The sequence below is a fragment of the Lycium barbarum genome, chromosome 7, assembly GCF_019175385.1.
Source record: "Lycium barbarum isolate Lr01 chromosome 7, ASM1917538v2, whole genome shotgun sequence".
NCBI classification, from domain to species: domain Eukaryota; kingdom Viridiplantae; phylum Streptophyta; class Magnoliopsida; order Solanales; family Solanaceae; genus Lycium; species Lycium barbarum.
In genome coordinates, this window is record NC_083343.1 from 22,612,347 (window position 1) to 22,638,460 (window position 26,114).

A 26,114-nucleotide genomic window follows, 5' to 3' on the forward strand; every position below is an offset into this window, starting at 1 on the left:
AATTTGGAATGATCAATAACAATTCTAATAACTTATGGATTCTAACAAAAAACACAATCCAAAAAAAAAAAAAAACCAGTCAAATAATTAAAGTATACATTTTTACACATATTCAACATCAATAATATTACAAACAATGATAACTAAGCTAACACAAATACATTGACAAAGAACATAAAATATAGCACAATCTCAATAAAATAAAATAAAAGTAAACTAATCAAATAAAGTTTACATTTTTTCACAAATTCAACATTAATAACATTGCAAATGATGTTTAACAAAGCTAAATAGACTAACATTAGGCCTAAAATCTACAAATAAAACTAAAATTGAAAGAATTTTAAAAGCCCTAATTTAAAAGAAACTAACCTCAATTTATTAAGTTAAAAACGGGTCTGGGGTAGGTGAGGGCGGGCTACGCAGGCAGCGGCGGGGCTGGGCGGAGGGGAGGGGGGCGGCAGGTAGGGTTTTAGGGAATGGGGAGTTTTGTTTGGGAAGAGGAGAGGAAATGGGAAATGAATCTGTCTGCCCATTTTGTTAAAAAAAAGCCGACGGACAAAATCGACCCTGTCCGTCGGTTTTTTCCGCTTGTTGACCAGATTTTGACTAAAAAAATAAAAATAAAAAACAGAAACCGACCCTGTCCGTTGGTTTCTTAAAAAAAATGTTTATTATTTTTTTAAAGAACAAAATGAATTGCAAACTATTTAAAAAAAATAAAAAATAAAACTGACGTTGTCCGTTGGTTTTATATTAATTATTATTATTATTGTTTTAATAAAATCGACGTGGGATGTCCGTTATTTTTGGCGGAAATATATTTTCAAAATTCTGCCAAAAAAACTGACGTCGTCTGTCGGTTTTCTAATTAAAAAAAATTAAAAAAAATTAAAAAAATTAGAAATGCAAAAAACCGACGCAGTGAGTCGGTTTTCCGTCTGTTTTTTGTCAGTCGATTTTTTGCAGTTTTTTTTAGTAGTGAGACTAATAAAGACGTAGCTATGAACGAGGAGTTGTGCACGTGTTGAAGGAAAGGTAACCCATGACGGATGACTTTAAGATTGATACCACAAGACATACCATGCGGCCAAATCATGACGAGAGGAGGTTGAATGAGTTGTTCCGAAAACAACAAAACTAGCCTTGAGAAGGTGAAATTTTAATTTTATTATTGTAAGAGGTATGAGCCGGAATGTAGAAAGCTGAAACAACATGAAGATTCCACGACATAGATCCTAAGTACATAGGTAATAAACTCAATTGGTAGGAATGGTAGTGAGATAATAAGCTAGCCCTCCTATATAAGGAATGACGTGAGAAAGAAGCCTAGTAAAGTAAACCACCATAAAGGAAGGGGCAACATCGACACAGACATGTGTAAACAAGGTGCGATTCAGAACAAGTCAGGGGATTACCTGGTCTTAAATAAAGGGAAGCAGGCAGACCCGAATCGTTGAGGCAAGCTGTGTACCAGATCTAGAGGACATTGCAATGGCAATTAATTCCTGTAATTTTGTGTCAAACAAGAGATATCACGCAGATGATGCATAACGTGTGGAAACACAAAATGAGAATGTACAATGAGAGAGACGTTATCTATAATTGAGTAAGGCAGAATAAAGTTTTGAGGTTAGTGCAACACAACAAAGGGATACAGTGACAGGAAACCATAGGTCCAGACTCGAAGGGACGAACACTGAAGATGATTATAAATGAAAAACATGTAAAGAAAACTCATAAGAAAGAGACGTCCTATAAGACCCTAAGTCGATGACAGCATATTGCAGCCAGGAACCTAGATGCAGACGAAGGGATGAGAAAATGAAGTAATACTGAAGGGCAAGGAGAAGCAGCTACAAAAAGTAGTAAACAACTTAATTGCCTCTAAGGCTCATGACATGTTCGTAGCATTGGTGGCTAGGGAAGCTTCTCAACTGATAGCTAAGTAGAGGTATTAGCCGCTAACATCATGCTTTGACCCTGATCCTATGAACAATATTTTCTTTTCCACTACACTAAGAATAGAATGAGAAGAAAAATAAAATTTTCGAGAATAGAATACTCACAGAGAGCTTGGTGGGAACAACTAGCTATGATTAAAGGTAAGCTAATGGCAAAAGATAAGGATGACATTCGGAGTATGAGGGTCTATCCTTGCTAGTCCGGGAAAGTGGAACAATAGCCGATGTATGGACAAAAGCGCGTTGAGCTATGAAGGGCTAAACCACAAGGATAAGGCAGATAACCACGAACAGGGACTGATGTCTATGGATAGCCAATACATAACTAGTTGTACACATGTATTATTGAAGGTTAGTTTCTATTAATTCTACCCCCAGGACAAATGTCCTTAAGGGGGGAAGGATATTATACCTCGCACCAGATATTACATTTCGCACCATTCACGTGATTAATCCATTTCAAGTCAGTTGGAGTAAGTTCGAGAAAAAGATCTTTCCTTGAGGTTATAAGTAAAGCTGATCCAGGAGCGACTGAAGATAGCTCAAAGTTTTCAGAAATTCTATTCAGACATACGACAATGAGACCTAGAATTTCAATTTGGTGATGGGATATTCTTGAAAGTATCGTCTATGAAGGATGATATGAGATTTGGTAAGAAGGAAAAACTCAGTCCGAGATTTATTGGCCCTTATAAGATCCTTCAAAAGGTCGGTCAAGTAGCTTACGAACTGGGACTTTCATAAGAATTAAAAGCAATTCATCTTGTTTTTTATATGTCTATGTTAAGGAAATGCATTGGGAATCCTCCAAGGATTGTACCATTAAATGATATGCAAGTCACAGATAGCTTAACTTACGGAGAAGAGCCAATTTCCATCCTTGACAGGCAAGTACATAGACTAAGAACTAAAGATATAGCTTCCATAAAGGTGTTGTGGAAAAAGCAAGGGTAGGGAAGAGATGTCATGGAAAGCCAAAGAGGAAATGAAGTCCAAATACCCTCACTTGTTCCCTGCTAAAGGTATCTATTTTCCGAACGTCCCTCAATTTCCTCAATAAATTCAACTCATACGTGTATGCCTAGACCAAATGTGACTCTTATTCCATTAATGAGACATCGATTGTTACACCTTTTGTTTTCGTCGCAAGAAAGTCCTTGGCTTATGGGTGGTTCATGGCCTTAGTATGGAGATTCATACCCTGAGTTTTTGAAATATTAAGTGTATTACCTCGTGTGTACCAAAGTACAAGTATGTGTTCTTTGCAATACGATAGGATTAGAAGCTAAACAAATCGAATCGACGCGAACCTGAGCAGCTCAGGATTCAGGCATCAGTGCACATTGACGGTGCAAAGGGACTGACTGTCCACATGTCGACGAGCCATCCTTTCACACCTTCAAATTGCAATGGACTCTGAATCTGGGGGTAGAATATTGACGTTGCAAGTCGACGGACCGTCGACATATTGACGGGTCGTCGACCCGCACCGCTGGAACATTTTTGTCCACTTATATATAAATGCCCCTCAGGATTTTATTCCTCATTTTCTCATTCCCAAACCAGAGCAAGCCCTAAAATATTTCCCCTTAACATTTTCCATCATATTAGAGGAATTCTAGCAAGATTCGAGCCCCGTGAACCCGAGGTAGTTAAGAAGAAGGTTGTTCCTAGGGTTTCATTGAAGTTGATGAGGTTGGAAGTTTGAGTTGAAGTGAGTCTTGGTATTTTAGTCCCTTCAAGGTATGTATATGATTCCTACCTTTGTGTTTAAGTTAATTATCAAGAGTTTTGGTGGCTTTAATTGAAAGAAATATAGTTAAGGAAGTGGTAAGTTGAATAAAGGTAAAGTTAGGGTTAAGGGCTATTTTGAGGGATGATTTGGGATAGATTTGATTATATTTTGGTATGTAAGTGTTGGTATTGTTGTTAGTGGTATTATTGTTGATGTTGAATTGAATTGGAAGTTGAAGGATTGTTGAGTTTACAAGGGAGATGTTGTCCGTAATTCGTTAAGCTCTTTTCGTACTTAAATTGGTTATATTAGTAAGTGAGGTAAATGGTCTAATGGTGGCATATGTGACCTTGATTGTAGACTTACGAGTTCGTGAAGTAGACGTTGGTCGACTAGATACGCTTCAAGGTATGTTAAGGCTGTCCTTTCTTTCATTTTGGCATGATCTTATGATATAAGCGAACAAACGTGTAAACGAGCTTCCATATTACTCTACTCTTAGAAGCACTAGGAGTACTTCAGTTCATGGGTCTTGAGATTACTTATATTGATGATGTTAGCCAAAAATATGTCTATCGGAGGTAGTACGACCTTATGTCACTCCGAGAGTTCTATGTTCTCATTTTATTTATGCATTGCATTCATTTATATATATGCATATTGACCCGTGACCAAAAGGTTTATATGCGTATATTATATGTATATAGGGTATAAGGGAAAGGGATAGGTGTTATATACGCATTACCACCTGATCAGCTGGTGCATAGTGATGATGATGATGATATATGGATCGGGTCGTACGTTCCTCGGCACTAGCATACGATATATGGATCGGGCCATACGTTCCTCGGCACTAACATATGGTATATGAATCGGGCTTTACGTTCCACAGCACTAACAGTTATATTATGACCTATGCATATCATACGCCCTCAGAGGCATTTTCAGTTATACAGATTTATGCCGATATTCCCAGGTGTTAGTCACAGATGCATTCAGATATTAAGATTAGCTTTCATATTTCAGATGCCTCTCATAATTCTTATGTACTTGATGTTCTTAAGCCTTACATACTCGGTACATTATCTGTACTGACTCCCCTATTGTTCGGGGGGGGGGGGGGGGGGCTGCGTTTATGCCGCAGGTTCAGGTAGACAGATAGGCGGTCCAGCTCAGTAGGACTTCCACTCAGCATTAGTCGGTGCGCTCCACTTGATCGGGAGCTGCAGTCTATTTTGGTATGCCATTTTGAGATGTATATGCATATATGGGGGCCCTGTCCCATCCTTTCTACAGCTTTCTATTCCATTAGAGGTTTGAAGACGGTTGTACATAGTTGGCACATGATGTATCCTTGTCGGCTCTCATTCTTTTGTTGTACAGTGTTGACACCCAATTTTGTCCCTCCTTTATTCTAATTTATTTCTTCGGGCTTCTAAATTTATTGACGAGCAAAGTATTTTATTTTCACTACTATTTCAAACTACCATTAATATCATTACTTTCATTTTCACTATTCTACTATCAACATTAATAGTATTACTTTATCACAAATTTTAAATGGTTCGTCATCGTTTCATTTTAGGATTTGTACGCGTTAAATTAATTTTACTTTATACATACTAATTACTATTTGTCTTCACATAATATATAGTGTACTAGTTATTAAGTTAAAAGCCCAAGAATAATTAAAATAAAGGAGGAAAGACCAATGTTTTTCAGCCAATTAATGGCCCAAACAACAAATACAATATGCCAAATAAATGGCCCAGCCCACGTTTGTTTTAATTTCATCAGATCAACCCACACCTTTTCCTACCCGACCGGTCCATTAGCTTTTCTACCCGACCCGACCCGCCTTGTCTTAAAATTCATTAGGGTTCTAATCCTAATACGTTTTCCATCAGCAGCCGTTCTTGTCTTCTTCTTCTTATTCCTATTCCACACAAAAGTACAACCTGGTCTCAGCCATGGCAGACTCTCACCATGCCATTTTTGTGCAAGTATCATCTCTTTTCTACCTTTGTCTGAGCGTATTTTAACGTCTCTGTCCCGTTTCGTGTTGGATGGTACCTTAAATCTCGAAGCAGAGTCTCGGTCTCTCCATTTTTGGGTAAGGTCTGAATCAACCACGTGAAAGGCTTCAACGTCGGATTAGCACGGGTTTGACTTAGTTTCGAATTTTCGATTTTCAAAATCCTGCTCAAAAATCGCAAACCCTAGTCTTTTCCACCTATATATATGTGACATATATCTTCAGGAAAGGGGGATTTTTTTGAGTTTTAGCCGCCACACCTCTCTTTGAAATTAATCTTCTCACTACTGTTCTGATTCACAAGACGAACGATGCATTTCTTTTATTATTTCTGCCGCAACCTCGAGTCCGAGGATCATTCATAGTTCGAGCGTAGATCGGAGATCCGAAGCTCCGTTCACTGCACCCACAGGAGGTAAACCCAATCCCTTTATTCGCTCTTCCTTCCGTTTGAGATTGCGGCAAAAAATGGAATATATGAAATAAATGAGTGAAACATGACTATTTTTTAGTTTGGTTAATTTGGAATTCTGTTTTTTTTTTTTTGTTGTTACGTTCGAATCATGTTGTCGAAGTGTTATGAGGAAGCTCTTCTTATGCGATTTGTATTCTCGGATGTTGTAAAAATCATATTCGCTTGTTTGAATTCAAGGTCATATTTTCTGGCCGCATATCATCCACAGTATGAGTCTTCGACAAGTGTTCCTGAGTGCTCTATGTGTTCCAGAATTTTTGCTTTGCACATTAGGAGATTAGTTCACATTCCTTTCTCTGTTCTTTTCTTACATATTTGTTTTAGAACTTAGATCAATTAAGTTAAGGCTTCCAGTTTCCTGTCAATCTGCTCTCTAAATTTTAATGTGTCTTGTTTGATATGTCTAACTGCCTGATATTCGACTCCATTTTGATTCTTCTCCATTGTTTTGAGAGAATTCTACGTTTGAGAATCATGACTTAGATATTCATACCAATATGTGTCGTAGAATCTAGACATTTATGTGATATTAAGAATCGTGTCTTGTTTGTTTGGTGAAATGTGATGTATCGTTCTCAACCTACCAGAAGTCCGTGGTTCCACTTTTCATTTTTTTTACTCGAAGCATATTTCGTGTCTTAATGCGTATTAGGAAAATATCACCAGTTTTTTTTTTTTTTTTTCTGTTTTGAGGATTTAGATGTCATGAAAAAAATAGATATTATGCAGGTCTTTGTTTGTTGAGGTTACTTTTATTTGGTCAGTTTTTGATATATCAGTTCGTTAAAAGAGCATGTTTTCGGGATTTCACATTTTGATGCAAAATCTGGTTGTGTGCTTTATGTGGAAAGATGTCCCTCCAGTATTTTATGGTAATCATATTTGGTTTACATCTCCTGCTGTTATCATGCCTGGCTGACTTACTATCTTAGAATAAGTTAGCCTATATTTAGCACATTAGTTGAAGCATCGTTTTAGTAGTTCCTCCCTATTCTTAGCTAAGGATCAGATTTTTAAAAACGGAGACTAACGTTTCAGCCATTGTGCCTATATATATTTGTTATTTAAAGGAGCCTATCTGTTTATTACTACTCAATATTTGAACTTAGTTGCTATTATCACTCACGTTGATCACCCCAACTGGTTTGGGGTTGAAGAATTGTTGATTGATCGATGTTGAGGTTATTTGCGCTTGGAATGCCAAACTTGAGTGCTGTGCTTTGCCATCTGAACTTTTCAAACTGGACCTGAACTTTTCAAACTGGTGAACCTCTTGCACTGTTGAGATTGCAAAGTATTAATGAAGAGTAAACAGAAGTAAACCAGTGGATAAAGTGTGTATTTTGCCAAGTGCAGTGCTAGACTTAAGTTTAGACAATAAAAAAACCGAAAGAATTGGATGGCAAAGTTAATACTCCTCCCTTTTTCTACGCCCAAAAATGAATAGATGCTTATGCGATGAAATGAAGTAGACATGTGCTTAGTTTGGTCTTATGGGCTTCTGTTTAAACGCAAGTATATGATTGTGTGAAATATATGAAATCCATTTTTTTTGTCACACGAAATGTTACTTGGAACTGAAGAAATGCTTAAATATTTTACTTGTTGAGAATTAAATTTCCCTTTGCTAATTCCTCCTATTTTTCTTTTCCTTTGCATGTACAACCGGAGCCGAAGAGTTTCACTTCGAAACTCAATGACACCGCTCACGGAGTTCGCACCCCTGCATTGTCCACTTTCTCACTTTGCTTGAGCGGAAAGTTGGCTGAATAACGATGCCCCTATGAAAGCCGAAATGGCTTTTTATCATTTTCATATCTCTTTGATTTGCTTATCCGTGTGTCTAAAATCCCTATGTGACTAACATTTTACCTAGCTATGTGATTGCGATAAATACTTAACTGCTTATTTTAACCGAGCCTATTTTATATTATGATGTCTTAATTAGCAATTTAGGTCTTAAATTAAATGAAGTTTAATTGCTTACGCTCCCAAAGCCTCATAAATTTTACACTAATGTTATCTTGTTTTAAGAAATAAAAAAAAACAAAGCAAACTAGTTTTTTATGGAACTGTTCCACTTTAGCTTCTTCCTAACATTTGAAACACGTATTTGTTAAAACAATCTTTACGCAGTTTATACTGAACTAATATTCTTTCTATAAAATCTTTAAATGTTTATTAAAATTAATCTTACAAACAAGTGTTTAAATTTATTAGTCAGCGTAACTTATTTTCTCCAATATTTATAAAACATTGCACTATCTTGCGTTTTCTTCAGTTTATTCACAACTATACTCTTTTATGCAAATTATTATTTTTCTACCAATCTTATTTTAAATAGCATTCTTATACATCTATCCATAACTTTAGCAATACTTATAAAGATATTTTTTTAAATATTATAAAATATTACATCCACATTCTTAGCCTAATTAAATTTTAGTCCGGTCGGTTAACCATTATTAATGGAATTTAGAGGATTCCTAATACCTTCCCTCTAAGTTAGTTGAACCCTTACCTAGAATCTTTCGATTTCGTAGACTTTAAAATAAAACCAACTTTAGATAATTACTTTAATAAACTTTAGGTGTCCTAATTCACCATAAATAATTAGGTGGCGACTCTTAACTTTAAATAACCCCGGAATTACCCGGATGTTATAAATTATTTTGACCCCGGTTAAAATAGGGTATACATACAACATATGTGGCAGCCTAGTCGGCTTGCATTGTTATTTTTAGTGTATACACACACACACACACACACATGTATATTCATATATGGGTATGGCGGGGCCCTATCCCGTCCTTGATACAACTTTCAATTCCATTAGAGGTTTGTAGATAGTTGTACATAGTTGACACATGATGTAGCCTTGTCGGCTCTCATTCTTTTGCTGTACAGTATATGTGGCAGCCTAGTCGGCTTGCATTGTTATTTTCAGTATATATATATATATATATATATATGTATACACACACGCCGATAGTTGATGGATCTTGATGCATATCTCATGGTATTGTTCTTGTATAATTCAGTATAATTCAGTTATAAGTCGTGTATGGGCCACCCTATCCTTCAGTGATCTCTAGGTATGAGTATAGGGGTGCTTGGTCAATAGAGGTTAGGTATTCGTCACAGCTCATCGGGTTGGGTCGTGACATCGATATGATTAGATGGGAGTTTTAGTTTCCCCGAGGTAAGAAGTGGAAAGGATATATATATATGTTTAAATATGATCCTTGAGTGTAAATGTGTCAATGATTTACGAGCAAAAAGAGGTGAAATCGAAATTTCGGAAACGGAAAGAGTATCAGTTATAAGGATGATGATGCCCAAAGTCTAAAAGGGATATGATATGGAACGCAAAATTTCGCCAAGGATAGTTATTGTTTGAATGTCTGAAAAGGGATATGATTAGTTAGAAAAGGTAAAAGAGCGATGTATGCCGCTCAATGAGATAGATATTGACGAGGGCCTCCTGATTGTATAGAGAATATTGGCAAGGGTGTTATACAGAGATATGAGATTCAGGTGTCCACATTTGTTATTACTTCTAGAGGAAGTTCTGCCAATATTTCCATAAAATCTCTGAGAGTTTAACATTCGAGGACAAATGTTTTTAAGGGAGGAAGAATGTTACATCTCAAATATTTTCTTGTCGTTTTCATCGTAAGTAAAGTAACATAAGCCGGGGAGGTCATGGAACTCTTATAAGGTTAAGCAAGAGCTTTAACAACTGCTAAGCAAGTGTCTAAAGGTTCTGGGATCAAGCGAATCAAATGATTTAAGTTTGTTGAAATTTTGGGAAAACTTGGCAGAATTCCGGACAGAAATTTTAGTCCAACTTTAGAGAGGCATATCTTTTAGAATATGAGGAGTTATGGATCGCATAACCTACGTAAATTGAAGTTCAGAGAGTCTTTTCCAATACAACTGACAGATCGCAAATCCGAGACGTACAGTGGAAGATATGGCCTGTACAGAATTGTACGATTTCTCTGTGAAATTCGACGGTTGCAGATCGATGGCCAGTCAAATAACGACGGTACCGTCGAACCTGCTGTCGAACTGAGGCGGTGGAACCGACCTTGGGGATTATAAAAACCCCACTCCACTCCTTCTCCACCATTCTACAACCTTCCACCACCCGTGCATACCTCTATATAATCCCTCTAAGACATTTTACTCACTTGTTTATTACTCCCTCCAAATTTATACGCTAATTAGCTCGGGAAGCTTGTGGCAACATCATAATGTTGTAGTTGTTGTTGGAACTGAACGGGGGAAGGCGGGATCACGAGTTCAATGCTAACAAAGATCAACCCAAGCTTAGTAAGGTAAGATCTTCCTTTATATCCATGGAATTAAGTTGATTCAAAGTTAAATTCGCTAAATTATGACGTATATAGTCGGATTGAGTAAAACATGGCACAACCCTATATTAAATGTTATTGATTGAGTAGTATAGATATGGGATTGAGCTTGATAATGCATGTATTGAGTTGATTGGAGTTGTAATTTCGAGTATGACACGTATTAAGCCGGGTTGAACTAAGGACGGGATAAACTTGTATTGGATGTTGTTGATTAAGTGATATGAATGTTGAATTGAATAATATGTTATGGATGTTGATTGCGATGTTGTTGTAACCTTGGAAACATAGTAGAATCAGAGGAAATGCTGCCTAAATTTCTGTAACCCGAATCACTCTTCGATATGTAACTCATATACTTTGATATACAAACATGATAGGTTATGACTAAGGGCATATCTTTCAATATAGGCTCGGGGAAAGAGCGAGCATCAGAATAAGGATTCGTTCAAGGTGATGGCTCGACAAGTAAGGTATGTAAGGTGTCTGTTTCCCTCTTTCTTTGGCACGAATCCAACTAGAATATGAACACGAGCATTCCATAACAATTCGCTCCATTCCTAGGCTATGCATTTCAAATTTTGATGTCATTATTTGATTGATTTTTGAAATATTACATGTTTGTCATCATTAAGTTAGTTCTTTGGATTCGATACGAATTCCATAATTCATTCGGGGGTTACCGAGCTTGCGTCACTCGGAAAATCCCGATGTCAGTTCATTGACTCCTTATGCATTATATATATATATATATATATATATATATATATATATATATATATATATATATATATGTGTGTGTGTGTGTGTGTGTGTGTGTGTGTGTGTGTGTTGCACTATTTTACTATACCGCGCCATGCTATAATCGGCTGGGCAGGAACGTAGATGTGCACACCACTGCAGTGGGCATGTTATGGTGACACCCCGGACGCGGGATGATGATGATATGATGATGACACGATAATGATACTACTGTATGTATCCGCTTACATATGATTTTTAAACTCATGCATTGCATATTGTACGCTCTCAGATGGCTCAGGTTACTTCTATCCTTTTATATCTATGTCTTACTTATGTTATTGTTTCCCGCCTTACATACTCAGTACTTTTATCCGTACTGACGTCGCATCCTACGGAACGTTGTATTTCGTGCTGCAGGTCCTGACAGACAGAGTGGAGGACCTCTTCAGTAGGACTATCAGCTTCAGCGGGTCATCAGCAAGTGCCATTGTACCGGGCTTGCTCTTTTGGTATATGCTATGTTTACATGTTATGTATATGTATCTTTTGAGTACAAAGTAGGTCATGTATATGTACTCCTAGAGGCTCATAGACAGTATGATGGATGTAGATGTCATGTACGGCCTCGTCGACCTTCGTTTGATTATGAGGCTCTTGTGGTAGCCTCGTCGGCTAGCATATATATTTATATATTTATATATGTATGGTCATGCATAGGTCTTCCGTTGTATTAGGCCTTTTCTACGTGCAGGTGTCTTTCTATGTTAACAGTGAGCTCACATTTCAAGCTAGAATAGCCGGATTGAGATTATGTCAGTACACACTAGGTGTGACACTTTTAGTACTGCAAAATTCAATAGAACATTTATTTTCCATTATATTTTTATAATACCTTTTTTGTATTATTGCACCTATTTTTGTAACCTCTCAGTAATAGTTGAGTAATGTAACATGAAATTTTCATGCTATTCAAAATATAAAAAAAAAAAATGAAAAGGACAGAATGAATAGGAAAAAGTAAAAAAAATCAACAACTAAGAAGACATACTCCAAACAATTATTAAAGCAATACCTTTTATACGCCTAATTGTCAAAATACCGTGTGAGATTCAGTTTACCTTCAAGGTGCTTACTAAATATAAATTTGGATTAGTTCTAAATATAAATTTGGATTAGTTTTCTAGAGTATGTATCTCTAAATTAAAGATGAAAAAAGAAGAAGAAATTAAGGAAGCACAAAAGCAGAAGGTGAAAAGATAATACAATTACTTAAAAAAATGAAAATTCAAAAAGATGAAGATTTGAATGTAAAAACTCAATTGCAATTACATACTTGAAGAATCTGCTATAACTATGATAATTTGTATATTTCTGAATAAAAAGAAGAAGATGAATAATTAAGAAAAAATTAAGAGATTGGAGACAACCGAATTAGTTAGGATTCTTAATGGTACAAATCCACATAGAAATATTAGCCATTTCTTGTTTTTCTGCTATCCAAATCACTCCTTACATTGAGATTTTGAATTGCAAAACAACTATGAACTCATGTTTATGACAACAATTTCTCTGTGGGCTCACATTTAATAGTATCTACTCCATCCGTTCACTTTTACTTGTCTAGTATTTTAAAAATAGATTTTCACTTTTACTTGTCACTTTTAGCATATTAAGAGAAGATAATCTCTTTTTTCCTGTTTTACCCATAGTATTAAATACTCACTTCAATCATTTTTTCAAATCCAATGAAAATAAGCACCAATTAATATGAGTACATTGGTAAATTATGGACTTTATTTATTATTTCTTAAGGGGTGCCTAAAGTTAAAAGTGAACAAGTAAAAATGAACGGAAGAACTAATATATTAACTCACTTGAATAGCATTAACTTTTACACTATTTAAAAGTTACTGTTACACTTCTAAAATGCGCGCTGAATTTTTTTTTATCAAAATTATCAAATAAAGGACAAACCAAAAGTTGCTTTGGACCGTTTTCAGGAAGGCAAAGGGATTCTCCCACGGTCCATTTTACTTTTTCTTTTTGTGGTTATTTTTATTAAAGATAAAATAACTACTAGCAATAACTTACCATTTAACACAGATGAATGTGCCATAAATGATGGATGATAGAACAATTCTTTGCATTCATCTGGTTTAATAATAATAACTACTAGCAATAACTTACCATTTAACACAGATGAATGTGCCATAAATGATGGATGATAGAACAATTCTTTGCATTCATCTGGTTTAATAATAATAATAATAATAATAATAATAATAATAATAATAATAATAATAATAATAATAATTAGATGTTTTATTACACTTTGATTTACTGCGGCGGTAAAATCATAATCCAACTTTGAAAGTAGGAGATTCTCACTTTTAGTATAATACTAGCTTCAGAGTAGGAGTGTTGCACGTGACCAAAGTGCGTACCTCATTTGACAACAAATACGAAAAAAGAAATTAGACTTAATTAGCTACGAACTTCGTCGTTAATCTATTACTAAATTGCTCGTAGCTAACATTTTTATTTGGTAATTCATCGCTAATCCTGCTCCTCATTCCCCAAATGCCTTGTAGTGATTTTAAGTTTCACTTGTAATTATTGAAGTTATCTGATTCTCTTCTTTTTTATCGTGTTCATTAAAAAAAAGGGGAATTAGCTAATTGGTTGCTAAATAAATAGCTCGTAGCTAATATAATTTTTAATATTTTATCGCTAACTATCGATATTCTAATTTGCATCACTAAAATAAACTTTTGGCTTCAAATATTCTAGAATTTAACCAGTTGCACCCTTAACAAAATTACACTAATTTATGAAATTATATATAGCATCTATCAAACAATTACCTTATATATATATATATATATATATATATATATATATATATCATTTTGGTTAAAGAACAATAGCTACCTAGTAAATTTGCCCATAAATTAAAGGAAATTATCCCTTAAATAAAGCATGGAATATTTTGAACGAAATATTGAGATTTGCTCGCCAAATTAGTATCTTCTTCCTTAAACTTACAACAAGGAGGAAATATTAATCAAATCAAAACTAATTGCATATTTCATCTCAAAAATTTTACACATCCAAACATTTATATCCATATATATATAAAAGAGAGACATAGACCCGGTGATGTGGCGCTCTATCCATCCAAGAAACCCATTTTTCTTTTATCTCCTTTTTTTTTTTGGATTTTCTCATTATTTCTTCAATTTATGTGACTGATATAAAAAAATAGACAGACACCTCTTAAAAGACATCTCCTTAATTCTCAATCCAAGGGACACCTTTTAAACATTCCATTATAATTAACAAGGCAACAGTTACGCCTTGCTATTACTACGGCATCCTATCACTAATTAACATGACAACGGTTATTTTGTCTTCTTGTGTCTTTTTGTATTCCATGTATGATGGTGTATAACGAGAGGGCCTACGTATTTTTTAAACACTTTCTAGAATTATACACTTCGCAAGAAGAATATTGACTATTTTGGTTATAGATTTATGCAAAGGTTTATTTAACACAACACTTTCGTCATTGTTAATATGCAAAGTGTGACCTCCTCTCTCCCAAGCAATTCCCAAGGTAAGCAAATACACTTCTTTCTAGTTTTTTTATTTTCAAGTTTGTAAGAAAGATTTTTTTTTCCTCATAAAACTTTGATGTGTATGTCTTTGCTCTTTGATTTTCCGATCAAATAATCTAATAAAGTGATTATATCAGTTCTACAACTGATGGTTCTTACAGAAATTTGTTCCATTTTTCATTTTGAAATGTACATGTTTGGTCATAGATATGAAATATTGAAAGATGCTAATTTTTTTATAGTATTTCTCTGTTTTCCATCTAAATTCTACTGCAAAATATCAACAAATAATAATATGAAAAATCATTTCAAAATGCTTCATAAAAGTTAAAGCGTCTATTTTATATTTAACAAGAGTTAGATGTAATGCTTTTGTTTTTCCTATTCTTTTCAGTTTTCATATTTCATAGTATTTTCTTTTGTCTAAATTGGTTTTCTAATAACCCCCTCATTATTTTTAAATCCCATCAAAGATCAGATGAATAACACATCTTTCTCCAATACTCTAAATTCCTTTTCCAAAATTCTTAATTTTTCATTTATATTTAATATTCTGAAATTTAATTCAAAACACTTTATAAAAGTTAAACTTCTACTTTATATTTAGCAAGAGTTAGATGTATTTTGCATTTTTTTCCAATTCTTTTCAGTTATCATTTTTTTTTTTTGTCTAAATTATTGATTTTCTATTAACCCCCTCATTACTTTTTAAATCCTCTTCAAAGATCTGATGAATTTATAATTACACTTCTTTCTCTAACACTCTAAATTCAATTTTTCAAAATCCACAAGTTTTTTTTCCATTTTTATATAATATTCCGAAGATTTGTTTATTTTTCTTTTGGTATTAACAGGATGAGGAGAAGGGGAAGGAGAAATGTCGTTGGGAAAAAAATGAGAAAATTTGTTGCAGGAAATTCAAATAGGTCATTTGAGGTAATTAACAAGACATTAATCTGGAAAAGCTATATAGTTAACATACAATATGCTAACAAAAAAATATGTTATAATAGATTAATTACTATTAAGTGTATATAATTTAAATTCAGTAAATTAATGTAATATATCACTAAATTCAATATTCTAATTTAGAATGAGAAAATATTTCGCTGAAAAAAGTTTAAAAAATTAAATTTGTGTATGTTTCATTGGGTACAAAAGAAATTTTATTATGATATATGATAACGTCCAAATACACTCCTCAAAGAGAAAGTATACACGGTCGTATGCAATATATTTACCCAACTATGAGTCGGGGTCGATCCCACAGGGAACAATATGCTAGGCGATTAAGAAAGTAAGGAACTTTCACCAACTACGCTAAAGCCAAACGATGGATAATATTTTGGGTTTTTGAGAGAATTATAACTAATGCGGAAATGTAAACTAACCTAGAAAGCGAGTAAAATGATCAATGGCCACAAGCATGGATAATAGGATATTACACTCAAGTAACGATCCAACGTATTTTACGATTTTACAACTAAGAGCGGGTTTGTGTTGATAGATAATGATATCTAAAATCTCATTGAAAGTCTTCCGACCAAATCAATGAATTTCACTCTAAGCTTTTCCAAGCCTTAGAGTGTGATATTAGGCACAATCAATTTAACCTCAAGTAACTATCCTCTTCCGAGCTCAAGTTATTAGATGAGTTTAATGACCCAAATTCTTGTTAATTAATCTTTCCCAACCTAGATTTCCTCTTCCGAGCTCAATCTAAGTAAATGGGTGAGTCCTAGGGTTAGCTAATCCCTTTGGAAACATTCAAGAACGAGATTAATTAAATCAACAAAGACCCACTTCAATAGCAATAAGAATCATTCAATACATAAGCATAACAAGAGTTTCAAACCAAACTTTAATCAAGAATACTCTCATAAACGAGATTCAAGTTATGGAATAAAAAGCTACACACTTAGATAATCAATACAAAGCAATGAATTAAAGAAATGAATTAAAGGTTTAAGAAATACTCAACCAAATCTTCAAATCTTTAACCCCAAAGTGTGGTGTAAAAACTAGTCTCCAAACTTGATGAAAAACTGCCAAAGATAAATATTACAAACCCTAAAAGAGTATTTATATCATTCCAAAAAACGGGAACAAAATCTGGACCAAAATACCCTCTTGCACAACATGCTATTCGCATGTTCAACATGCTAATCGCATGTTGTGCCAAAACCGTAGCATGTGGTGACAATTTCTCTGTCACCACATGCTGCACCACATGCTGCTCGCATGTAGCACATGCTGCACCATATGCTACTCGCATATGGTGCCATTTTCACTGACTGCACCACATGCTATTAGCATGTGGTGCCAGAAACGTTGATTTGTTCTATTTTTGCTCTATTTTGGTCCGTTTTGCTCCGTTATGCTCTCCGGGCATCTTTTCTTACAAAACAACATAAAAATACAAAAAGTAACAACAAAAGTGCTTAAAGAGTCACAAAAACTTAAGGAATTAGCATCGAATATCGCGTAATTTCACGACTCATCAATATAGATGAAGTAAATGCGCAAGAATACGAACTTGTGAAAAGAGTAACTATGTAAGCATTTTTCGTTTTTTCTACCGATGATTGAAAACTTCCATCGGATATTTTAGAGGGCTCAAATCTACTTAATATTTTTTATGAGTACATGCCTTATCTGTATGAGTGAAAAAAAAAAATCAATTGTAAATTCCATGGCACTTTTCTATTGTCAAGATTAAATCAATTAGTTTCAGTTCGTTATTTTCCTACAAGTATATATTTTTAAAAAAACTGGTTCATGTTTTTATTTTTATATCTGTCTTTGTAAAGTTAGTACCTGGTGATTTTTATTCATTTAACGGTGTTATTACCTCAAGTTAAATATTGCAGTTACACATTCATTAAATGCATGTCTTAAAGGCATGCTTAGATGACAAAATACATTATTAATATTGCAAAGCACAAAACTTTTGAAACTTGTGTCCAAAGCAAGATGAAGAGAGTGGTCCTACTAAATATTTTTGAGCATGAACATTAACAACCAAAAAAAATTACAACTAATAATTTTTACATGTATATTCTCTCGGTATACAAATAACAATAATTTGAATGTGTTTTATTTGTGTAATTAGTAGTTTTAAGATGAAATTATGGAATTCTTAATTAAGTTTAGATTTTATTTTAATAATCTTTGAATCTTTTTATTAGATAAATTTATACAGGTACTATATAATTAACCATACATTACATGTAAGTATTGATATGAATAAACAAAATTTTGTAAATTTTCGAATGTAAGCTATGTATACGTGTGTTTTTGCATAGTAAAGAGGCAATAATATTCTAAATTAGTTATTTAGCTTGCTAATTATTTTTTAAACTTAGTACTTTTTTGTATGACTATCCGAATTTACTGATATTTTTAATACCGCGCAATGCGCGGACAATTTTACTAGTTAGTTAATACAATAACGAGTCTATGAAGCGGTTCACGAATAGAGGTGAATTCAGGTTTGCCGCTAGTTCTAATACTACCATTAGTGATGGCTGCAGCTTTCTAACACTCTCATTGCTGTTTCTAATTAAATAGTTAAACTCACCTTAGAATCTTCAAGAAAATAAAAGAATGTAAAGACTTCAATTAAATATCAATACTATTACCAACCTTAGAGTCTGCTTTGCGTGAACAAATTAATAACTTTACCAATACTCGCAATAACATATTTTAACTTTCTACAAAGTTCAAATAAGGAAAACGTTAATAGTCAAAACTTTATTTAATTTTAAAGTCCTAGTTAGGACAATAATTAAGTATCTTTATAAAAAAGTTTGAGGAAATTTATTTTAAAAGGTGAAAAAGGCGAACAACATTTCGCTATCATGTGTCAATCACGTCAATTAATAAAAAATATAAAGGAAAATAAATTATTAAAAAATAGTGATTGACATTAAACTAAATGAAATATTTAGTTAAATGACTAAAATAAATATAATTACAATGACATAATAGCCGAATTTGGTATCTTTTGAACATGCAACGATCACTACTAAAAAAACAGTGAAATTCGACCAAAATTTTCGACCACACGCGGTCGAAAAAGGCCAAATTTCGACCAAAATTTTGACCGCAAGGCATGGTCGCTAACAGGTAGGGTGAAATTTTTTTCGACCTCACGTGGTCGAAAATTTTCGACCACACGCGGTCGAAAAAAAATTTCTACCTAAATTTTTTAAAAAAAAAATTCGACCGCATGAGGTCGAAAAAGTTATTTTTATTTAAATATTAATAAAATATTTCGACCGCACGCGGTCGAAAATATTATTTTACGCAAATATTATTTAAATTTTTCGACCTCCTGTGGTCGAAATACGATAGAAAATAAAAATAATAATAAAAAAAATCATAATTTCGACCGCATGAGGTCGAAATTTAGAAATATTGTTTCCAGATTTCGACCTCACGAGGTCGAAATTAAAAATTGTGCCCAGATTTTCGACCTCGTGCGGTCGAAATTATGATTTATGATTACAATTTCGACCTCATGAGGTCGAAAATTATCAATATCTGGGTGATTATTCGACCTCATGAGGTCAAAAATCTGGAAAAAAAAATCCAGAATTCAACTGGTTTTACAGTAACCCACCTGATCAACAATACAATTCATCAACACGTCCAATTCATCAAAGTACTTCTACAATCATAAACATCACATTCTAAAATCAAATTCAACCTCAAGTTTCAATTTAAAGTACGTACTTCTAAATATCCTTAAAACTACATTCAAACACTTAAACATTGTAAAGTTAAACAACCATAAACTACTTTCTACATTCAAACACTTAAACATCGTAAAGTTAAACATCCATAAACTACTTCCTACAATCTAATTCACATTCAAAAGTACATCTAATTCGAATTAAAACTATCATAAAAAAATATACATATCCAAGAAAACATAGCAATATTACAATCCAAAAGTATACAAATCAAAAGAGTCAACATTAGGTGTTAGAGACATGATCCGATTCCTCCCCACTATCCTCATCAACAAGAGCATGAACTACATTGTCTTGTGACCTACGTCGTCTACTGGGTTGTGACCTACGAGCATCCCCGGGATACGGGGGAATATGAGAGGGCCCCGAGTTGAGTAAGCTGTCAATTTGGGCCTGCATATGCAACATCCTTGCCTCCGTGGAACTAAGTGTACTTGTTAGTTGATTAACTTTCAGCTTCATTTCTTGATACTCCTTAGGATCCACTGCCCCTTCAGAAGTAGTACCTACGCCTTGAAGGAATGACAGAAATTGACGACATGCTCGATTAGGCATCCCATAAACTATCCCATACCTTGTCGGGGGAGCTATCTTCTCCATCCACTGCTGAGCAATTATCTCGTTGGTCATCGACGTCCCGGTTGGCTGACTGGCACAATATTCTAACTTGTGTCGTTGAAACTCAGTCTGAAATTGAAGGATGCAATGTTAGTAGGCAAATTTAGTTCAAACAAACGTAGTTATTATTATTAGTTAGTGACTTACATAGGTTTGCTGAGCCCTAGGCTCAATCCATTGGTCCGTACCATCGGCGTTCTTCGCCTTCCTCGTGTGAGTAATCTTGAAGACTTCATCTTGAGGTACTTCCTGACCCCTCTCGAGCGTCTACAAATAAATCAAGATTAACAACTAATTTCATATCCAAACAAGCCACAAGTAAAAATGAAATATGGGAGATATTACTATGTTTGCTTTGAACATCTTGTATTAAACACGTCTTGTGTTTTCAATCTTAAATTTTAACTAGTTTGTGTTTTAACTAAAGCACATCATATTGTCATTTTCTATATTCCTAGTATGGTTTTTTTAAGTTTCTTGTCTTCTTATACTTCTACGTTATTTATTGAAGGACTTTGTGTTTTTATGAAAAATATGAACATTAATTTACTCTGCATTGCAGCACCGAGAAACTTCATAGTTTTCAGCTTTACTCATTAAAGAAACTAAAGTTTGCTCCATTCTATGTTTACAGTTCTGGCCACTAGAGACTTTGTAAAAGTTGAACAGGAAGTGTCATATGCAGACATTCTCATTTCCAGAGGTGCAAAGATGTGACCACTGATAAATCAAGTAGATGCTAAGCCCTCACAAGTCTTATAGGTTCATCTATTGTTATTGCTGATGCAAAATTTTCGTTTGATTAAGGAGAGAACGTTTTCTTGGGGGAACATCTGTGGAGCAGTCACTGTGTCTCACTCTAAAAAAAAAAAAAAAAAAACAACAACAACAACAAAAAACAGCCACATATCATTCTAAAGCTCTATATTTCACCTTTTCTGTTTGAAACTTTTGGTTAATCTAAGCGGGTTCGGGTTCGTCGTGTTTTGAGTGTGGATCCGGGACCTAAAATCTCTAGTTCACTGCACCCAATAATGGTCAGTGTTATTCCTTTGAATCTAGTCGTTATCTTTTATGCGAAAGTATAAGTTCTTGGGCAAGTTCGTGTGTCAATCTTGAAACAAAATTTTTATAAATGGCGTAAAGTTTATTACGTAATCTTCTCGTCATTTTTGCATTTTTGTTTTTCTCCTAATTTGTTTCTGTACATAGTATGATTTTGTGTTTATTTGGTTTAGTTGCTGTATTATTAGGTAGATTAGGACATTAGTTTAGTAGATTTTCTTCTCTTCTTAATATTGTTGTCTTGCATTCTCAGTTCTGTGTGTTCCTACTTTAATGTAGATTAATTTGGTTTTAATTTAGTTTAAGTTAGTTTTATTCTAGCCCCGTTTTCACTTTAACATGTTGTTTAATTCCAGTTATGTGTTGTTAATCTGCTATTAAATCAACATGATTAGTTTCTTGTAAGATAAAATGTTTTAGTTTCCTTTTAAACTAAGAACATGTATGCCAAGTATAATTTTTTCTTTGTTGCTTACGTGATCTAGTATGCTCAACTCATTGGAAAATGTTTGTTTTGGTTAAATATCACTTATAATCGATGATGAGATCCTTATATGTTTGTCGATAAATTATGTTTTCAGATTAACTTGTGTTCAAGCTTAGGAGTAGAGAACTAAGCCTCTCCTAATGTTCCAGCCCACTTTACTCCTTCCTACGAGCACTTTAGTTACCAAAATATGAACTTATGTGTTTAAATATTTGCTCTTATGTGTTTACCTAATTAGTTGCTTTTACAATTAGTATCTCCTCAGAATGGTTAACTGTTTAGCTTAGTTTGTTATCTTGTTGGTATTTGAATCCTTTAACTTCCTCTTGTCTGAGAGGATGTTGAATAGATGAACGTTGTTTACAAGTTGTGACTTTAAAAATCTGAGCCTCTTTAAAGCTAAATTGATTTTCTAGTTATATAAATCATTTCCTTTTCTCTGAACTGTGAGTTTCAGTTCTGTCCAATTCTGGTTGTCAAGATATGTTTACAACTATTTATTCATCTCAAAATCGAACTGGATCTGCCCCAAAACCACATAAACATTATCATAGGTTGCCTTGCTGGAAAGCTTTGATTTCTTATTATATGTCAACTTCACTAACAGTAACAAAATGATAAAAACACAGCTGCACATCACAATAGCTCCTATCAACTTCTCGGCTACACATGCTTCTTTAATTCTCATGCACTAATTTTTTAGAATGATAGCCAAGAAATCCCCGAGGCCTAACTGACACACTGTTCGAAACTCAGCAGAAAAACAGCAGTCCAAAACAACAGAAAAAAAGCAAAAAACAGCAGTCCAAAACAGCGAAAAACAGCAGTCCGAAACAGCAGAAAAACAACAAAAAACAGCAGCAAAACAGCAGTCCAAAACAGCGAAAAAACAGCAATCCAAAACAGCAGAAAAACAGCAAAAAACAGCAGAAAAACAGCAGTCCAAAAAAGCAGAAAAACAGCAAAAAACAGCAGTCCAAAACAGCGAAAAAACAGCAGAAAAACAGCAAAAAACAGCAGTCCAAAACAGCAGAAAAAAAGCCAAAAACAGCAGCAAAAAATAGCAGAAAAACAGCAAAGCAGCAGAGAAAATCAGCTAAAAAAAATCAGCAAAGCAATAGAACAACCAGGTTATTGAAGCTGGTAAACCAGCAAAAAAACAGTTGCAAACTGTTTGAAACCAGCAAAAAAATAGCAATAGACAATGAAAGCAATGAAAAGATAAAATTGAACAATAGACAATGAAAGCTAAATAGGCTTACATACCAGCTTCATCCTAACGTCCTCATGGCTGGTGGCCCCACTAGTGTGTGGAAATCCACCCTTATCTGAGGCCCTGGCCTTCTTCCCATTTTCGCTTTGCTTTAAAAACGTCGGATCAGTTGCCCAGAAGTGCAGCAGTTTCTTCCTGTTATCATCACGGGTCCACTTAGGCTGCAGGACTTTTTGACGGGCTCTACGTAACGCATGCTTAAGTATATTCCCCGCCTTTTTCTCGAAATTTTGCGCTACTAGTGTCTCATGTTCCGGGTTCCAAAAACACTTTGTCTGCAATGAAATTAAAATATTTTCATTAATATATATGGAACATTCCATAAACAATCAACAAATAGTTATATTATTTTACTACAAATAATAAATACCCTGAATTCTAGAAACATCTGCTTCTTCAGATCCACCGGCACCTTGCCCCTAGACGAAATGGCGCCTCTATAGAGTGATTTGACTGACTGTGAAACCCTTTTAGTTGCTTTGCATGGATAGAAGCTGCATCCAAACCAAAGAATTAATTTAAATAATAGTCCACATTAAAGCAGCCCTCAAATTAAAATAAGTTATCCCAAGATCAATGTTAAGTTTTCCAAAGATCAATATTAAATTTTCCCTAACAAGACATAATTATCTTAAGAATATTAAACTTTATAATTTTGAGCCCGGGGTCTATCCGAAAAAGCCTCTCTACCCACAAAGGTAGGGGTAAGGTCTGAATACATCCTACCTTCCCCAGACCTCACTTGTGGGATACACTGGGTATGTTGTTGTTGTAATATTAAAGTTCATAATCTCACTTGCTATAAAGTAAATTTATAAGTTATAACCAACCTTTGCCTAAGGCTTAGTTTACAGATTAAAATTGTCATTGTAATAGATCAACAAGGGTTATGGTTCTTACTGTAAATTGATCTGGTCGTCGACGTTCAGATGCAAGAAAATGCAACCTCATCGATGCAACTATCTCATACTCTCTTTTCAGCACATAGCAAGTCCAGAAAGTAAAGATGTAAGCCATAACCAGATGGGTCCAGAATCTGCAAGCACTAGAGTTCAAGTACTTAGGGACTAGAAAATTATTCATTTAAATATAACAGCACTGCAAGAAGCCATAACGAAACCACCAATATACTTTCCCAAAAACATGATTTACAAGTTCAATATTCTTAGTCGTGTACCTAAGAGTTGAAAGATAATCAACATGTCATCATTTTGCTTTATTGTTAGTGAAACTTTAGCTCCTCTATTTTGACTCCCAGCATGTGAAACCTTAATTTAGTGCATAACACTTAACAGAGCCTTTGTCAATGGGCAATTAAGCTGTTAAAAGTTAAAATAGCAAACTTCTAAGGCTTCCAAGACTTCTGATAAGGATATGGTACTTTGTCTTTGTACGTACTCATAACTACTACAAGCATGATAACTCCTACTTAGTTTTTAGTTAGAACATAAGATAAAAATAATATTAATCGTCTGCGAGTGTAAACTTCTATTGGATCTTCTTGCCTGGATAATCTGTCCCTTCCTTCAGCCGTATTTTTTTTTCACAATATATTCAACTGAAAACAAAAGGCAAACAAATATTATATAATCATCAATCAACTACATCTACCTGTGAGAGGTGATTTGAATCATCTAACTGTGTATCTCTATTTGAACCCATTTCATTTCCAAACAAGTAAATGGGTCAATTTCATATACCAGATTGAATCTTTTACCAAAAAGCAAACAAAGAAATATTATCTAAATCATCTAATACCTAAAACAAACATTGAACAATCAATAAAGTTAACAAATCTTCTAATTAAACTACAACTATACAAAGTAATGCAACTAATAATGATAAAATGAGATTGAAAAAAAAAAAAAAAAAAAAAAAAAGGACTAACCCAACTCACTGTTCAGTCGGCGGCGGTTGGTAGCTACTTCGGTGGTTTAAATGGACGGCGTCGCCTACTTGGAGAACGCCGTGTTGGTGGGGTGGTGGGAATTTGGGGAAGATGAGTTTAGAGAGGGTAAATTTTTTTGAAAGAGAAGAGAAAGTTTTGGGGGGAGATGAAATATTTTCATCGGCCTGTGGGTGTATTATTTATTCAACTTTTTTGACCGCATGTGGTCGAAAAAATTCAGTCAGATTTGACCAGATTTGAATTAATTTTTTCGACCTCATGCGGTCGAAATTTGATTTTTTTAAATTTTTTAATTAATTATTTTATATTTATATAATTTACTTTTGTGCAAAATGATTTTTTTTTTCATTTATTATTTGTACAAAAAAAAAAATCGACCTCATGAGGTCGAAATCATATTTTCCAATAAAAAAACGACCCCATGTGGTCAAAATCCTAAAGAAAATAAATAAAAAAGATCAATTTGGAAATTTCGACCTCATGTGGTGGATTTTTTTTCCACCAAAAAGTGAGGTCGAAATTATTTGGTCAAAAAATCCCCTTTTTTTAGTAGTGGATGATGGAATTATTTAAATCACTTCCACAGTATTTATAAGGGTATATACATATTTTATTATATGAGATACTAAATGTTATGTTGTATTACACCTGACATTTCTTTATAAACGATTGTATTAGTATGTTCTCGTTTGTCGTTTTGATTCTTTTGTGATGATCATATTCGCCTAGAGTTTTACTACACTAAGACTAATCTATATCTATATTATTTTAAAATCATGAATATAAATGTTGATTGACCAAAATATCCTTCAAGTATATTTACAGAACATGACGATACTTTTCAATTTACAAAATATATCAATAGACTTGTTACAAAATCTATACGAATTAGATAAATTAAAAAGAAGCAAATAAAACACATTAAATAAGGTAAGGCACTACCAAAAACGCGCGTTTTAGCCACGGTGTTTTAGCCACGGTTTCAAAAACCGTGGCAAAAGAGACTGAAAATTATAATGTTATCTACGATGTATAAAACTGTGGCTAATTTTTCGT

At 34.0% G+C, this 26,114-nt stretch overlaps 1 protein-coding gene and 1 long non-coding RNA gene across 2 annotated transcripts; one reads left to right on the forward strand and one right to left on the reverse strand.

Moving 5' to 3' along the window:
- The first annotated feature begins 5,585 nt into the window (after positions 1-5,585).
- LOC132603288 (uncharacterized) lies at positions 5,586-12,638 on the forward strand. The gene is made up of 3 exons (XR_009568080.1): positions 5,586-10,552; positions 10,969-11,061; positions 11,750-12,638. It is a non-coding gene; the product is annotated as an uncharacterized LOC132603288 (long non-coding RNA).
- Positions 12,639-19,843: 7,205 nt separating this feature from the next.
- LOC132601393 (uncharacterized) lies at positions 19,844-24,017 on the reverse strand. The gene is made up of 5 exons (XM_060314481.1): positions 23,980-24,017; positions 23,520-23,643; positions 23,143-23,424; positions 20,472-20,591; positions 19,844-20,393 (listed from the first exon to the last, which is right to left on the reverse strand). Exons 1-5 carry the CDS (start codon positions 24,015-24,017, stop codon positions 19,932-19,934), a joined length of 1,026 nt encoding a protein of 341 aa, XP_060170464.1. The 3' UTR covers positions 19,844-19,931.
- Positions 24,018-26,114: the final 2,097 nt, after the last annotated feature.

Bases quoted from the DNA above. Each gene is read 5' to 3' on its own strand.
- LOC132601393 (XM_060314481.1), bottom strand. From the start codon at position 24,017: ATGACAATTTTAATCTGTAAACTAAGCCTTAGGCAAAG. The intron at 20,592-23,142 runs GTATGTAAGCCT...ATTTATTTGTAG, and splicing joins AGGACGTTAGGATGAAGCTG to ACGCTCGAGAGGGGTCAGGA. The intron at 20,394-20,471 runs GTAAGTCACTAA...CTTCAATTTCAG, and splicing joins CTAGGGCTCAGCAAACCTAT to ACTGAGTTTCAACGACACAA.